Source organism: Oncorhynchus mykiss, chromosome 15 (genome assembly GCF_013265735.2).
Source record: "Oncorhynchus mykiss isolate Arlee chromosome 15, USDA_OmykA_1.1, whole genome shotgun sequence".
NCBI classification, from domain to species: domain Eukaryota; kingdom Metazoa; phylum Chordata; class Actinopteri; order Salmoniformes; family Salmonidae; genus Oncorhynchus; species Oncorhynchus mykiss.
Window position 1 is genome coordinate 65,021,059 of NC_048579.1, and position 17,861 is coordinate 65,038,919.

Sequence of the window (17,861 nt, forward strand, 5' to 3'; positions counted from 1 at the left end):
TTCTCTCCCTCCATCTTCTTCTCTCCCTCTCTCTTCTTCTCTCCCTCTCTCTTCTTCCTTCCTTCCCTCCCTCCCCCCCTCCCTCCCTCCCTCCCTCCCTCCCTCCCTCCCTCCCTCCCTCCCTCCCTCCCTCCCTCCAACACCTGCTATTTCAACATCTGAATGCTCGGCTATGACCCTGCAGGTCATCTATGAGGAGAGTTTAGGAAGATACTGCTCCCCACAGCGTAAAACAGCAATTCATAACTGGTTGAAATGAACGATGTCTGAAATAAATATAATAAGAGAAGTGATTTGTCTGATACATGACTAATGAACTGCTTATTCATAGATATCAAATCCCATTTCCACAACACCATTATAATTATATCAATCACTGTCTGTGTCAGAGAGAGTGAACCAGTAAGATAGCTCTTCATGTTAAAGGATATATTTCACTTCCTTGGGTTCCATGGTGATAGCGGGGTACTGACGGGAACAGTCACAGTCTGCCTGTACCACCAACATCAGCAGGTTACTGTCAGGGACAGCCTGGGTTACAAACATCCTGGAACACACACACACACACAGAACAGTTAAGACACAGACACAGAGATAGAGAGAGAGAGAGAGAGAGAGAGAGAGGTAGAGAGAGAGGCAGAGAGAGAGAGGGGTAGAGAGAGAGAGAGAGAGAGAGAGAGAGAGAGAGAGAGAGCGATAGAGAGAGGGGTAGAGAGAGAACAAGAGAGAGAGAGAGAGAGAGGTAGAGAGAGAGAGAGGTCCTGGGGATCTGTTCACAAACACAAACACACCCCACAGAGCCCCAGGACAACAGCACAATTAGACCCAACCAAATAATGAGAAAACAAAAAGATAATTACTTGACACATTGGAAAGAATTAACAAAAAAACAGAGCAAACTAGAATGCTATTTGGCCCTAAACAGAGAGTACACAGTGGCAGAATACCTGACCACTGTGACTGACCCAAACTTAAGGAAAGCTTTGACTATGTACAGACTTAGTGAGCATAGCCTTGCTATTGAGAAAGGCCGCCATAGGCAGACATGGCTCTCAAGAGAAGACAGGCTATGTGCACACTGCCCATAAAATGAGGTGAAAACTGAGCTAGACTTCCTAACCTCCTGTCTAACGAATGACCATATTAGAGATACATATTTCCCTCAGATTATACAGATCCACAAAGAATTCGAAAACAAATCTAATTTTGATAAACTCCCATATCTACTGTGTGAAATTCCACAGTGTGACATCACAGCAGCAAGATGTGTGACCTGTTGCCACAAGAAAAGGGCAACCAGTGAAGAACAAACACCATTGTAAATACAACCCATATTTATGCTTATTTATTTTCCCTTGTGTACTTCAACTATTTGTACATTGTTAAAACACTGTATATATATATATATATAATATGACATTTGTAATGTCTTTATTGTTTTGAAACCTCTGTATGTGTAATGTTTACTGTTAATTTTTGTTGTTTTTCACTTTATATATTCACTTTGTATGTCGTCTACCTCACTTGCTTTGGCAATGTTAACACATGTTTCCCATGCCAATAAAGCCCTTGAATTGAATTGAATTGAATTGAGAGAGAGGTAGAGCGACAGAGAGAGAGAGAGGTAAAGAGAGAGAGAGGTAACAGACAGACAGACAGACAGACAGACAGACAGACAGACAGACAGACAGACAGACAGACCACCAATCAGAGACCACTATGATGACACACCAAATGATGACCACCAGTCAGAGACCACTATGATGACACACCGAATGATAACCACCAATCAGAGACCACTATGATGACACACTAAATGATGACCACCAATCAGAGACCACTGTGATGACACACCAAATGATGACCACCAATCAGAGACCACTATGATGACACACCAAATGATGACCACCAATCAGAGACCACTATGACGACACACCAAATGCATTTGATGGATCCTTTTGGTCTTCTTGTAATTCCTCTTAAAGGGACAGTAATCCAAAAGTAATCAGATTACATGACTGAGTTTGTGTAATCCAGAAATGTCATTATTGATTACAATTTTGGACAGGTATCTAGTAACTGTAACACACACTATATTACAAACAAACACGATGAAACACCTAGTGTTCATTGAACAGTTTTAGTGGTATGAACGGATACACACTTCCACCATTCTATTGTCTGGTCGGGACTTTAATCTATGGATTAATCTAAGATCCTAAATGAATGTGTAATCTCTGGATAAACATAGAGTTTGTGTACGATAGTATATACAGGGTATATTCATTTTGATTCACACACATCTCACTACAATGTCATTCCATGATGTGAAGAGTGTTTTTTTTTTTTTTTTTTTACAACTTGACTAGGAATCCCCCTTCCCCTTTCATTAGACACTCATTATTTTTGTTATATCCCATTTCCACCAGATGGGGGCGCTGGAACACCTCAAACCGCTGTTCCCCATTTAGATGAAATTGAGATGACCTTTGCTAAACCCCTCAACAGAAACATCTCTCTCTCTCTCTCTCTCTCTCTCTCTCTCTCTCTCTCTACCCCTCTCTCTCTCTCTCTCTCTCTCTCTCTCTACCCCTCTCTCTCTACCCCTCTCTCTCTCTACCCCTCTCCCTCCCTCCCTCCCTCCCTCATCTTCAGACTAGTGGCTGCCTGTCAGAAGAGACAGGAGTCATGGGTATGGATGGGATGACAGATACATGGAGGTGGAGAGATAAAGAGCTGATACGCAGAGACAGAAGATAATCTCAGAAAAAAAATAATCAGGAAGTGATTTACTCTAAGAGAGATTTCAGAGGACTGAGACTGTGTGACTCAAGCTGTGGGATTTATATAAAGAAGCTATAGCTGTAGCTTCTGGAATTTGTATGATTGTCTTGCTTATATAAAATATATTTTCATGCTTTTGTCATTTGTATAAATTATGTTGTTAACTTTTTTTAAAATGACAGAAAAAGTGTGTGTGTGTGCATGGCCGTGTGTGTGTTCTTACTTCTGACAGCGTCCACACTTAATGAGGCTGTTGGTCTCCTTGATGGAGGGCTCGTAGACAAAGCTGGGGTACTCTGTGTCACACGGCTGCAGGATGTCTCCCTTCTTCTTCTGGGCCGACGCTGGGGACAGTGACAACCAATCACCATCACTCATACTAACGTGAGTGATGGAGAGCCAATCACCATCACTCACACTAACGTACACACCTCCAGTCCTAATCCCTTATGGGATAGGACATTGTATGACGAACATCATTATGTTAAAAAAAATAAAATGTAACCTTTATTTAACTAGACAAGTCAGTTAAGAACAAATTATTATTTACAACGACGGCCCACCCCGGGCGCTGGGCCAATTGTGCACCAACCCTATGAGAATCACGGCCGGATGTGATACAGCCTGGATTCGAACCAGGGACTACAGTGACACTTCTTGTACTGAGATGCAGTGTCTTAGACCACTGAGCCACTCGGGAGCCCAACATGAGTCGCAAGCAACCCTTAACCCCTTCTCCGAACTCCATCCAGCCCATACACCTTGTTGGTTCGTTTACAATGACAAACACTGAAGGACTAGGAGCTAAGGGAAAGGACTAGGAGCTAAGGGAAAGGACTAGGAGCTAAGGGAAAGGACTAGGAGCTAAGGGAAAGGACTAGGAGCTAAGGGAAAGGACTAGGAGCTAAGAGAAAGGACTAGGAGCTAAGGGAAAGGACTAGGAGCTAAGAGAAAGAACTAGGAGCTAAGGGAAAGGACTAGGAGCTAAGGGAAAGGACTAGGAGATAAGGGAAAGGACTGGGCCGTGTTTTGGACCAGACCACAGTGTATTTCCATGCAGAGATACCAGGCAGTCGTCACTGCATGGGACTGGAACAGAGTTTATAACAGATAGATTGTTCTAATAAGTGATGATAGAGTCTGTGTATATTACAGCTGTCATAACAGCATACCAACTCATGGAGGTGGACATCTTAATGACTGTGGACAAGGATACACTTTCAAGATGTCAGACTCTTGAATTATTTACTAGCTGTCATTACTGTGAATTTATCTGACCCTGATCAACTTTAAATAGATTATATAGATGAGATAGATACAGTACATCCTCTGATCGTCTGTTGCCACACACACACACACACACACACACACACACACACACACACACACACACACACACACACACACACACACACACACACACACACACACACACACACACACACACACACACACACACACACACACACACACACACCTCCACCCCGACCCACACACACACACACACCCCCCCACACACACACCCACCCACCCACACACACACCCAATAGGTTTAATCTGTACCTTTGAAGCCAGGCTTGGCTGGGTGGGAGGAATGAGGTGGTGAGAATGATTGACAGGTGATGATGAGGATGATATTGATGATGGTGATAGAGACATGGGTAAGTGTGGTCAGGACAGGAGACAACATGAGAGACACAGATTGGGACATTGAAGCCAAACAGTGCAACACAACACACGGAAGCTGAATGAGATGAATAGGAATGAATGCTCTTTACTGGACTGTGTTACCTTCAGCAAAGCGGTCAGAGTGCCAGAGACCACAGATGTTGAACTCCAGTAAAAACCTACAGAGAGGGAAGGAGAAAGAAAGAAGATGAGTGAAAGAGAACGCGAGAGAGAGGGAGAGAAGGAGTGGATAGAGGGAGAAGGAGTGGAGAGAGGGAGAAGGAGTGATGAGATAGAGGGAGAGAAGGAGTGGAGAGAGGGAGAGAAGGAGTGGAGAGAGGGATAGAGGGAGTGATGGAGAGAATGAGAGAGGGAGAGAAGGAGTGAAGGAGAGAGAGAGAGAAGGAGTGATGAGATAGAGGGAGAGAGGGAGAGAAGGAGTGATGGAGAGAGGAAGAGAAGGAGTGATGGAGAGAGGAAGAGGAGTGATGGAGAGAGGGAGGGAAGGAGTGATGGAAAGAGGGAGGGAAGGAGTGATGGAGAAAGGGAGGGAAGGAGTGATGGAGAGAGGGAGGGAAGGAGTGATGGAGAGAGGAAGAGAAGGAGTGATGAGATAGAGGGAGAGAGGGAGAGAAGGAGTGATGGAGAGAGGAAGAGAAGGTGTGATGGAGAGAGGAAGAGAAGGAGTGATGGAGAGAGGGAGGGAAGGAGTGATGGAGAGAGGGAGAGAAGGAGTGATGGAGAGAGGGAGAGAAGTAGTGATGGAGAGAGGGAGAGAAGGAGTGAAAGAGAGATGGAGGGAGGAAGAGAAGGAGTGATGGAGTAAGGGAGAGAAGGAGTGAAGGAGAGAAGGAGCGAAGGACAGAAGGAGAGAAGAGAGAGAGAGAGCCATACATACAGAACAGGTGAGAGTAAATTGTAATGGCTCTTGAGAATTAACTAGCTACCAGCAGCCAACGACCTCTGATCTCTCTGACACACTTACAGCAGGAAGTTGGTGAGGAACCACTTTAGAGCAGCCGCCAGACCATAGAAGGGCTGTAGAGAGGAGAGAGAGAGAGAGAGGGGGGGGAGGGAGAGAGGGAGAGCAATATAGAGATAGATCAAGAAAATAATGAAGAAAGAGAGCGAGAGAGAGAGAGAGAGAGAGAGAGAGAGAGAGAGAGAGAGAGAGAGAGAGAGAGAGAGAGAGAGAGAGAGCGAGAGAGAGAGAGAGAGAGCGAGAGAGAGAGCGAGAGAGAGAGAGAGAGAGAGAGAGAGAGAGAGAGAGAAAGAGAGAGAGAGATAGTAATATAGAGATAGAGAGAGAGAGCGAGAGAGAGAGAGAGAGAGAGAGAGAGAGAGAGAGAGAGAGAGAGAGAGAGAGAAACATTTGTCACAAAGTGCTTCACATTGACCCAGTCTAGACTTCCAATGAGCATGCAGCCACACATATGCGAAAAAGAAAGATACACAACACAGAATGACTCTCAGAGAAACAAGAGAGGGGAAGTGGATTCAGTGCTGAGGGATGAGACGTCTGCTGTGAATAACCTCTCTTTTCAAATCACTGACACTAGGCATCAATTCACACCCACAGCATCTCCTACCAGATCAGTAATCAGTGGTGGAAATCTAATAGCTAAAAATATATACTTAAGTATCAACAGTAAAAGTCTAAATCATTTCAAATGTATTATATTAAGCAAACCAGACATTTATTTTCTAACAGAGAGCCATTGGCACAGTCCAACATTTACAAGGGAAGAGTTTGTGTTTAGTGAGCAGATCAGAGGCAGTGGGGATGACCAGGGATGTTCTCTTGAATTGGACATCTTCCTGTCCTGCTAAGCATTCAACATGTAACTAGTACTTTTGGGTGTCAGGGAAAATGTATGGAGTAAAAAATACACTATTTTCTTTAGGAATGTAGTAAAGTACAGATATAGTAAAGTACAGATACCCTAAAAAACACATACAGTATTCAGACAAACACACACACACACACACACACACACACACACACACACACACACACACACACACACACACACACACACACACACACACACACACACACACACATAAATACAGTATTCAGACAAACACACACATACATACAGTATTCAGACAAACACACACACACACACACACACACACACACACACACACACACACACACACACACACAATATTCAGACAAACACACACACACATACAGTATTCAGACAAACACACACACACACACATACAGTATTCAGACAAACACACACACATCCATGAACACACACAGAGACTGTTGTTTACATGTTTACTCACACTAAGAAGGGGTCTGGCGCTGCTGGCAGAATGTCCTCCCATCTTACACATGGCCTGATAGTCGTACAGAGATACCCTGAAGACACACACACACACAGAGAGAGAGACGCACAGAAACAGGTTTGCGTAATGTCCTCTAAAATCAAGCACTCACATTTCTTTGAACTGTTATAGATAGATGATGAAAGAGATGGGGATGTCCCCAATGTCACCCTACTGCCTATGGGCCCTGGTCAAAAGTAGTGCACTATGAAGGGAATAGGGTGTAGAGTAGATGTAAGAGAAACCCGACCCAGCCAATCAAATCAAAGGGCTAACCCTGTGATGACACACAGTATGGTATGTTACACTAATAACCACACGCAGATATAGAATAGTTAAAGGTATTATCATGAGATATAGAATAGTTAAAGGTATTATCATGAGATATAGAATAGTTAAAGGTATTATCATGAGATATAGAATAGTTAAAGGTATTATCATGAGAGAGATATAGAACAGTTAAAGGTATTATCATGAGATATAGAACAGTTAAAGGTATTATCATGACATATAGAACAGTTAAAGGTATTATCATGAGAGAGATATAGAACAGTTAAAGGTATTATCATGAGATATAGAATAGTTAAAGGTATTATCATGAGATATAGAACAGTTAAAGGTATTATCATGACATATAGAACAATTAAAGGTATTATCATGAGAGAGATATAGAACAGTTAAAGGTATTATCATGAGATATAGAACAGTTAAAGGTATTATCATGAGATATAGAATAGTTAAAGGTGTTATCATGAGATATAGAACAGTTAAAGGTATTATCATGAGATATAGAACAGTTAAAGGTGTTATCATGAGATATAGAATAGTTAAAGGTATTATCATGAGATATAGAACAGTTAAAGGTATTATCATGAGATATAGAACAGTTAAAGGTATTATCTGTCATGTACTGTCATGTTGTGTCTTGTCTCTGTCCTTTCCCTTCACCCTGTCTCCCTCTGCTGGTCGTTGTTAGGTTACCTTTTCTCCCCCTCTTTCCCCCAGCTGTGCCTTGTCTCCTCCTAACCACCTCGTCACCCCTTTTCCCACCTGTTCCCTTTTTCCCTCTGATTAGGTCCCTATATCTCTCTCTGTTTCTGCTCCTGTCCTTGTCGGATTCTTGTTTGTTGTGTTTCATGCCTGAACCAGACTGTCGTCATGTTTGCTGTAACCTTGTCTTGTCCTGTCGGAATCTGCCGGTCCGTCTGAGCCTACCTATGTTTGGTAATTAAAGAAGCTCTGTTTAAGTTAATTCGCTTTTGGGTCCTCATTCACGCACCGTAACAGAAGAATCCGACCAAGAATGGACCCAGCGACTTCGGATCCTCTCCACTCAGCCGTCGGGATCCAGGGAGCGATGCTAGGCAGACACGAGCAGGAATTGTCTGCTGCTCGACCTGCCGTTGAGACCCTGGCCACCCAAGTCTCCAACCTCACAGAACAGGTTCACCATCTCCGCCTCGATCCACCGGCCACTTCCAGGGCTTTCGAATCTCCGGAGCCCAGAATCAATAACCCGCCGTGTTACTCTGGGGAGCCCACTGAATGCCGCTCGTTCCTCACCCAGTGTGATATTGTGTTTTCTCTCCAGCCCTACACTTTCTCCAGGAGCACTGCTCGTGTCGCCTACGTCATATCTCTCCTTATTGGACGGGCTCGTGAGTGGGGCACGGCAATCTGGGAGGCAAGGGCTGAGTGTACTAACCAGTATCAGGACTTTAAGGAGGAGATGATACGGGTTTTTGATCGATCTGTTTTTGGGGAGGAGGCTTCCAGGGCCCTGTCTTCCCTATGTCAAGGTAATCGATCCATAACAGACTACTCTATTGAGTTTCGCACTCTTGCTGCCTCCAGTGGCTGGAACGAGCCGGCTTTGCTCGCTCGTTTTCTGGAGGGTCTCCGCGCAGAGGTAAAGGATGAGATTCTCTCCCGGGAGGTTCCTTCCAGCGTGGATTCCTTGATTGAACTCGCTATTCGCATTGAGCGACGGGTTGATCTTCGTCACCGAGCTCGTGGAAAGGAGCTCGCGTTCTCCGTTGCCCCCCTCTCCGCATCACTACCATCTTCCTCTGCCGGCTCGGGTGCTGAGCCCATGCAGCTGGGAGGTATCCGCATCTCGACTAAGGAGAGGGAACGGAGAATCACCAACCGCCTCTGTCTCTATTGCGGTTCCGCTGGTCATTTTGTCACTTCATGTCCAGTAAAAGGCCAGAGCTCATCAGTAAGCGGAGGGCTACTGGTGAGCGCTACTACTCCTGTCTCTCCTTCAAGATCCTGCACTACCTTGTCGGTCCATCTACGCTGGACCGGTTCGTCAGCTTCCTGCAGTGCCTTAATAGACTCTGGGGCGGAGGGCTGTTTTATGGACGAGACCTGGGCTCGGGAACATGACATTCCTCTCAGACAGTTAAAGGAGCCCACGGCCTTGTTCGCCCTGGATGGTAGTTCTTTCCCCAGGATTCAGCGTGAGACGCTACCTTTAACCCTCACTGTTTCTGGTAATCATAGTGAAACCATTTCTTTTTTAATTTTTCGTTCACCTTTTACACCTGTTGTTTTGGGCCATCCCTGGCTAGTTTGTCATAATCCTTCCATTAATTGGTCTAGTAATTCTATCCTCTCCTGGAACGTCTCTTGTCATGTGAAATGTTTAATGTCTGCTATCCCTCCTGTTTCCTCTGTCTCTTCTTCACAGGAGGAGCCTGGTGATTTGACAGGGGTGCCGGAGGAATATCACGATCTGCGCACGGTGTTCAGTCGGTCCAGGGCCACCTCTCTTCCTCCACACCGGTCGTATGATTGTAGTATTGATCTCCTTCCGGGAACCACCCCCCCCCGGGGTAGACTATACTCTCTGTCGGCTCCCGAACGTAAGGCTCTCGAAGATTATTTGTCTGTAGCTCTTGACGCCGGTACCATAGTCCCCTCCTCCTCTCCCGCCGGAGCGGGGTTTTTTTTTGTCAAGAAGAAGGACGGGTCTCTGCGCCCCTGCATAGATTATCGAGGGCTGAATGACATAACAGTGAAGAATCGTTATCCGCTTCCTCTTATGTCTTCAGCCTTCGAGATCCTGCAGGGAGCCAGGTTTTTCACTAAGTTGGACCTTCGTAACGCTTACCATCTCGTGCGCATCAGGGAGGGGGACGAGTGGAAGACGGCGTTTAACACTCCGTTAGGGCACTTTGAATACCGGGTTCTTCCTTTCGGCCTCGCTAACGCTCCAGCTGTCTTTCAGGCATTAGTCAATGATGTCCTGAGAGACATGCTGAACATCTTTGTTTTCGTTTACCTTGACGATATCCTGATTTTTTCACCGTCACTCCAGATTCATGTTCAGCACGTTCGACGTGTCCTCCAGCGCCTTTTAGAGAATTGTCTTTTTGTGAAGGCTGAGAAGTGCACTTTTCATGCCTCCTCCGTCACATTTCTCGGTTCTGTTATTTCCGCTGAAGGCATTAAGATGGATCCCGCTAAGGTCCAAGCTGTCATTGATTGGCCCGTCCCTAAGTCACGCGTCGAGCTGCAGCGCTTTCTCGGCTTCGCGAACTTCTATCGTCGTTTCATCCGTAATTTCGGTCAGGTGGCAGCTCCTCTCACAGCCCTTACTTCTGTCAAGACGTGCTTTAAGTGGTCCGTTTCCGCCCAGGGAGCTTTTGATCTCCTCAAGAATCGTTTTACATCCGCTCCTATCCTTGTTACACCTGACGTCTCTAGACAGTTCGTTGTCGAGGTTGACGCGTCAGAGGTGGGCGTGGGAGCCATTCTTTCTCAGCGCTCCCTCTCTGACGACAAGGTCCACCCATGCGCGTATTTTTCTCATCGCCTGTCGCCGTCGGAACGTAACTATGATGTGGGTAACCGCGAACTGCTCGCCATCCGGTTAGCCCTAGGCGAATGGCGACAGTGGTTGGAGGGGGCGACCGTTCCTTTTGTCGTTTGGACTGACCATAGGAACCTTGAGTACATCCGTTCTGCCAAACGACTTAATGCGCGTCAGGCGCGTTGGGCGCTGTTTTTCGCTCGTTTCGAGTTCGTGATTTCTTATCGTCCGGGCTCTAAGAACACCAAGCCTGATGCTTTGTCTCGTCTCTTCAGTTCTTCAGTAGCCTCCACTGACCCCGAGGGGATTCTCCCTGAGGGGCGTGTTGTCGGGTTGACTGTCTGGGGAATTGAGAGGCAGGTAAAGCAAGCGCTCACTCACACTCCGTCGCCGCGCGCTTGTCCTAGGAACCTTCTTTTCGTTCCCGTTCCTACTCGTCTGGCCGTTCTTCAGTGGGCTCACTCTGCCAAGTTAGCCGGCCACCCTGGCGTTCGGGGTACGCTTGCTTCCATTCGCCAGCGTTTTTGGTGGCCCACCCGGGAGCATGACACGCGTCGTTTCGTGGCTGCTTGTTCGGTCTGCGCGCAGACTAAGTCCGGTAACTCTCCTCCTGCCGGCCGTCTCAGGCCGCTTCCTATTCCCTCTCGACCGTGGTCTCACATCGCCTTAGATTTTGTCACCGGACTGCCTTCGTCAGCGGGGAAGACTGTTATTCTTACGGTTGTCGATAGGTTCTCTAAGGCGGCTCATTTCATTCCCCTTGCTAAGCTTCCTTCTGCTAAAGAGACGGCACAAATCATCATCGAGAATGTTTTCAGAATTCATGGCCTTCCGTCAGACGTCGTTTCGGACAGAGGTCCGCAATTCACGTCTCAATTTTGGAGGGAGTTTTGCCGTTTGATTGGGGCTTCCGTCAGTCTCTCTTCCGGCTTTCACCCCCAGTCTAACGGTCAAGCAGAACGGGCCAATCAGACTATTGGTCGCATCTTACGCAGTCTTTCTTTTCGCAACCCTGCGTCTTGGTCAGAACAGCTCCCCTGGGCAGAATACGCCCACAACTCGCTTCCTTCGTCTGCGACCGGGCTATCTCCTTTTCAGAGTAGCCTCGGGTACCAGCCTCCGCTGTTCTCATCTCAGTTCGCCGAGTCCAGCGTCCCCTCCGCTCAGGCTTTTGTCCAACGTTGCGAGCGCACCTGGAAGAGGGTCAGGTCTGCACTTTGCCGTTATAGGACGCAGACTGTGAGGGCTGCTAATAAGCGTAGAACTAAGAGTCCTAGATATTGTCGCGGTCAGAGAGTTTGGCTCTCCACTCAGAACCTTCCCCTTAAGACGGCTTCTCGCAAGTTGACCCCGCGGTTCATTGGTCCGTTCCGTATTTCTCGGGTCATTAATCCTGTCGCAGTTCGACTTCTTCTTCCGCGATACCTTCGTCGCGTCCACCCGGTCTTCCATGTCTCCTGCATCAAGCCCGTCCTTCGCGCCCCCGCTCGTCTTCCCCCCCCCCCCCATCCTTGTCGAGGGCGCACCCATCTACAGGGTCCGTAGAATTTTGGACATGCGTCCTCGGGGCCGTGGTCACCAGTACCTCGTAGATTGGGAGGGGTATGGTCCTGAGGAGAGGAGTTGGGTTCCCTCTCGGGACGTGCTGGACCGTGCGCTGATCGAGGATTTCCTCCGTTGCCGCCAGGTTTCCTCCTCGAGTGCGCCAGGAGGCGCTCGGTGAGTGGGGGGGTACTGTCATGTACTGTCATGTTGTGTCTTGTCTCTGTCCTTTCCCTTCACCCTGTCTCCCTCTGCTGGTCGTTGTTAGGTTACCTTTTCTCCCCCTCTTTCCCCCAGCTGTGCCTTGTCTCCTCCTAACCACCTCGTCACCCCTTTTCCCACCTGTTCCCTTTTTCCCTCTGATTAGGTCCCTATATCTCTCTCTGTTTCTGCTCCTGTCCTTGTCGGATTCTTATTTGTTGTGTTTCATGCCTGAACCAGACTGTCGTCATGTTTGCTGTAACCTTGTCTTGTCCTGTCGGAATCTGCCGGTCCGTCTGAGCCTACCTATGTTTGGTAATTAAAGAAGCTCTGTTTAAGTTAATTCGCTTTTGGGTCCTCATTCACGCACCGTAACATTATCATGAGATATAGAACAATTAAAGGTGTTATCATGACATATAGAACAGTTAAAGGTATTATCATGAGATATAGAACAGTTAAAGGTATTATCATGAGATATAGAACAGTTAAAGGTATTATCATGAGATATAGAACAGTTAAAGGTATTATCATGACATATAGAACAGTTAAAGGTATTATCATGAGAGAGATATAGAACAGTTAAAGGTATTATCATGAGATATAGAATAGTTAAAGGTGTTATCATGAGATATAGAACAGTTAAAGGTATTATCATGAGATATAGAACAGTTAAAGGTGTTATCATGAGATATAGAACAGTTAAAGGTGTTATCATGAGATATAGAACAGTAGAAGACTATTGTCTTACCTTTTGAACATGCCCATCTTGATAAGGCGTGCCATCACTGAGCCGTCAACTTCTCCAAAGAACCTCCCCACCTAGAGACAGACCGATCACATTATATAATATACTACCATATTATATAATACACTACCACATTATATAATACACTATCACATTATATAATACACTACCACATTATATAAGACACTACCACATGATATAATACACTATCACATTATATAATACACTACCACATTATACACTAACTACCACATTATATAATACACTACCACATTATATAATACACTATCACATTATATAATACACTACCACATTATATAATACACTACCACATTATACACTAACTACCACATTATATAATACACTACCACATTATATAAGACACTACCACATGATATAATACACTATCACATTATATAATACACTATCACATTATATAATACACTACCACATTATACACTAACTACCACATTATATAATACACTACCACATTATATAATACACTACCACATTATATAATACACTACCACATTATACACTAACTACCACATTATTAAATACACTACCACATTATACACTAACTACCACATTATATAATACACTATCACATTATATAATACACTACCACATTATATAATACACTACCACATTATACACTAACTACCACATTATATAATACACTACCACATTATACACTAACTACCACATTATATAATACACTATCACATTATATAGTACACTACCACATTATATAGCACACATACACTATCACATTATATAATACACTATCACATTATATAGTACACATACACTACCACATTATATAATACACTACCACATTATATAATACACTACCACATTTACTATAATCCTCATCTGTGGTTTATAAACAGTGGTTTATATCCTCCCTCCCTCCCTCCCTCCCTCCCTCCCTCCCTCCCTCCCTCCCTCCCTCCCTCCCTCCCTCCCTCCCTCCCTCCCTCCCTCCCTCCCTCCCTCCCTCCCTCCAGTCATAGGAAGTTGTCCTTTCACCTCATTTGGCAAAGTGGAAAACGACAAACATCTTTCCCCCATTCCCCTCTTCCTTCTCCTCTCCCTCTCTCTCTACCTCTCCCTCTCTCTCTACCTCTCCCTCTCCCTCTCTCTCTCCACCTCTCCCTCTCTCTCTACCTCTCCCTCTCTCTCCACCTCTCCCTCTCTCTCTACCTCTCCCTCTCTCTCTACCTCTCCTTCTCCTCTACCTCTCCCTCTCTCTCTACCTCTCCCTCCCTCTCTCTACCTCTCCCTCTCTCTACCTCTCCCTCTCTCTCTCCACTTCTCCTCCAGTGAAGTTCCCATCTAGTCCACCGTACAAGTTCAATTATTCATTTTAATCCAGCCAGGCTGTTTTGTACTGTTTTGCTTGGTTGAGTGGTTGATTTCTCACTGGCATGTCACCTGTCACCTGTACTGTATTGCAGTGCTCAGGGTAGAGGTAGAGGTTAGGTGTATAGAGGACAGCTCATCAGCTGGGTAGAGGTAGAGGTAGAGGTAGAGGTGTATGGAGGACAGCTCATCAGCTGGGTAGAGGTAGAGGTAGAGGTTAGGTGTATAGAGGACAGCTCATCAGCTGGGTAGAGGTAGAGGTAGAGGTTAGGTGTATAGAGGACAGCTCATCAGCTGGGTAGAGGTAGAGGTAGAGGTTAGGAGTATAAAGGACAGCTCATCAGCTGGGTAGAGGTAGAGGTAGAGGTAGAGGTAGAGGTTAGGTGTATAGAGGACAGCTCATCAGCTGGGTAGAGGTAGAGGTAGAGGTAGAGGTCGAGGTTAGGTGTATAGAGGACAGCTCATCAGCAGGGTAGAGGTAGAGGTAGAGGTAGAGGTAGAGGTTAGGTGTATGGAGGACAGCTCATCAGCTGGGTAGAGGTAGAGGTAGAGGAATAGGTAGAGGTAGAGGTTAGGTGTATAGAGGACAGCTCATCAGCTGGGTAGAGGTAGAGGTTAGGTGTATAGAGGACAGCTCATCAGCTGGGTAGAGGTAGAGGTAGAGGTTAGGTGTATAGAGGACAGCTCATCAGCTGGGTAGAGGTAGAGGTAGAGGTAGAGGTGTATAGAGGACAGCTCATCAGCTGGGTAGAGGTAGAGGTAGAGGTAGAGGTTAGGTGTATAGAGGACAGCTCATCAGCTGGGTAGAGGTAGAGGTAGAGGTAGAGGTAGAGGTAGAGGTTAGGTGTATAGAGGACAGCTCATCAGCTGGGTAGAGGTAGAGGTAGAGGTGTATAGAGGACAGCTCATCAGCTGGGTAGAGGTAGAGGTAGAGGTAGAGGAATAGGTAGAGGTAGAGGTTAGGTGTATAGAGGACAGCTCATCAGCTGGGTAGAGGTAGAGGTAGAGGTGTATAGAGGACAGCTCATCAGCTGGGTAGAGGTAGAGGTAGAGGTAGAGGTAGAGGTAGAGGTGTATGGAGGACAGCTCATCAGCTGGGTAGAGGTAGAGGTAGAGGTAGAGGAATAGGTAGAGGTAGAGGTTAGGTGTATAGAGGACAGCTCATCAGCTGGGTAGAGGTAGAGGTAGAGGTTAGGTGTATAGAGGACAGCTCATCAGCTGGGTAGAGGTAGAGGTAGAGGTTAGGTGTATAGAGGACAGCTCATCAGCTGGGTAGAGGTAGAGGTAGAGGTTAGGTGTATAGAGGACAGCTCATCAGCTGGGTAGAGGTAGAGGTAGAGGTAGAGGTGTATAGAGGACAGCTCATCAGCTGGGTAGAGGTAGAGGTAGAGGTAGAGGTTAGGTGTATAGAGGACAGCTCATCAGCTGGGTAGAGGTAGAGGTAGAGGTAGAGGTAGAGGTAGAGGTAGAGGTAGAGGTTAGGTGCATAGAGGACAGCTCATCAGCTGGGTAGAGGTAGAGGTAGAGGTGTATAGAGGACAGCTCATCAGCTGGGTAGAGGTAGAGGTAGAGGTAGAGGTGTATGGAGGACAGCTCATCAGCTGGGTAGAGGTAGAGGTTAGGTGTATAGAGGACAGCTCATCAGCTGGGTAGAGGTAGAGGTAGAGGTGTATAGAGGACAGCTCATCAGCTGGGTAGAGGTAGAGGTAGAGGTGTATAGAGGACAGCTCATCAGCTGGGTAGAGGTAGAGGTAGAGGTAGAGGTGTATGGAGGACAGCTCATCAGCTGGGTAGAGGTAGAGGTAGAGGTAGAGGTAGAGGTTAGGTGTATAGAGGACAGCTCATCAGCTGGGTAGAGGTAGAGGTAGAGGTAGAGGTAGAGGTAGAGGTAGAGGTTAGGTGTATAGAGGACAGCTCATCAGCTGGGTAGAGGTAGAGGTAGAGGTGTATAGAGGACAGCTCATCAGCTGGGTAGAGGTAGAGGTAGAGGTAGAGGTAGAGGAATAGGTAGAGGTAGAGGTAGAGGTAGAGGTAGAGGTAGAGGAATAGGTAGAGGTAGAGGTAGAGGTAGAGGTTAGGTGTATAGAGGACAGCTCATCAGCTGGGTAGAGGTAGAGGTTAGGTGTATAGAGGACAGCTCATCAGCTGGGTAGAGGTAGAGGTAGAGGTAGAGGTAGAGGTGTATAGAGGACAGCTCATCAGCTGGGTAGAGGTAGAGGTAGAGGTAAGGTGTGGAGAGGACAGCTAGTGTTTGAGTGACCGTAGCCGTCTCTCCTCTACTAGCCTGCGGTGGACTCTGTTCCACTATTCTACTACCTCTGAGGATTTGTGTTGGGTTCTATGGCTTTCAGTTTACTAGGACATTTTATTTGAAGGACTCACAAAGTCGTAAAGGAGCAGCCTATACTCATTGAGACCTCTTTGCTAAGTAATATCTCTGGCAGTTTATCATGGGATGTAATGTCCAGTGTGACTGATTGGGTTTGATCTGGGTCATCTGGGTATCACAAGACTGTGTTAGCCCACTGAACTAAAAACTGTGTTAGCCCACTGAGCTAAAGACTGTGTTAGCCCACTGAACTAAAGACTGTGTTAGCCCACTGAGCTAAAGACTGTGTTAGCCCACTGAACTAAAGACTGTGTTAGCCCACTGAGCTAAAGACTGTGTTAGCCCACTGAGCTAAAGACTGTGTTAGCCCACTGAACTAAAGACTGTGTTAGCCCACTGAGCTAAAGACTGTGTTAGCCACTGAGCTAAAGACTGTGTTAGCCCACTGAGCTAAAGACTGTGTTAGCCACTGAGCTAAAGACTGTGGTGGCCACTGAGCTAAAGACTGTGTTAGCCACTGAGCTAAAGACTGTGTTAGCCACTGAGCTAAAGACTGTGTTAGCCACTGATCTAAAGACTGTGTTAGCCACTGAGCTAAATAATTATTAGCCCACTGAGCTAAAGACTGTATCAGCCACTAAGCTAAAGACTGTGTTAGCCACTGAGCTAAAGACTGTGGTGGCCACTGAGCTAAAGACTGTGTTAGCCCACTGAGCTAAAGACTGTGCAAGCCACTGAGCTAAAGACTGTGTTAGCCCACTCATACGTTCATTCATCATTTTATGTCATTTTACACTACAGTTTGTGTCTCTGTCTGTGTGTGTGTGTGTGTGTGTGTGTGTGCGTGCGTGCGTGTGTGCCTGCGCATGCTTCAATTTAGGTGTGTGGGGATAGACTCTGTTTCCTGTGACCTATTTTAGTCTGTGTCTGTTTCTCTGTGTCTCTGTGTGTGTGTGTATGTGTGTGTGTGTCTGTGTGTGTGAGCCTGTGTGTGTGTGTTTGTGTGTGTGTGCCCGCAGAGGTGCTTCAATTTCGGTATGTGGGGATAGACTGTTTCCTGTGAC

The 17,861-nt window shown here is 46.3% G+C and overlaps 1 protein-coding gene across 1 annotated transcript in view; it reads right to left on the reverse strand.

Moving 5' to 3' along the window:
- Positions 1-346: 346 nt before the first annotated feature.
- Positions 347-17,861, reverse strand: part of LOC118938827 (voltage-dependent calcium channel subunit alpha-2/delta-4-like) — a 37,239-nt gene continuing 19,724 nt past the window's right edge. The window contains exons 2-8 of the mRNA XM_036944969.1: positions 13,107-13,177; positions 6,751-6,826; positions 5,438-5,490; positions 4,576-4,631; positions 4,348-4,365; positions 3,008-3,128; positions 347-547 (exon numbers count right to left, since the gene is read on the reverse strand). Coding sequence (XP_036800864.1) covers positions 421-547; positions 3,008-3,128; positions 4,348-4,365; positions 4,576-4,631; positions 5,438-5,490; positions 6,751-6,826; positions 13,107-13,141 — 486 coding nt within the window. The 5' untranslated portion in view covers positions 13,142-13,177 and the 3' untranslated portion in view covers positions 347-420. The remainder of the gene's footprint in view (positions 548-3,007; positions 3,129-4,347; positions 4,366-4,575; positions 4,632-5,437; positions 5,491-6,750; positions 6,827-13,106; positions 13,178-17,861) is intronic.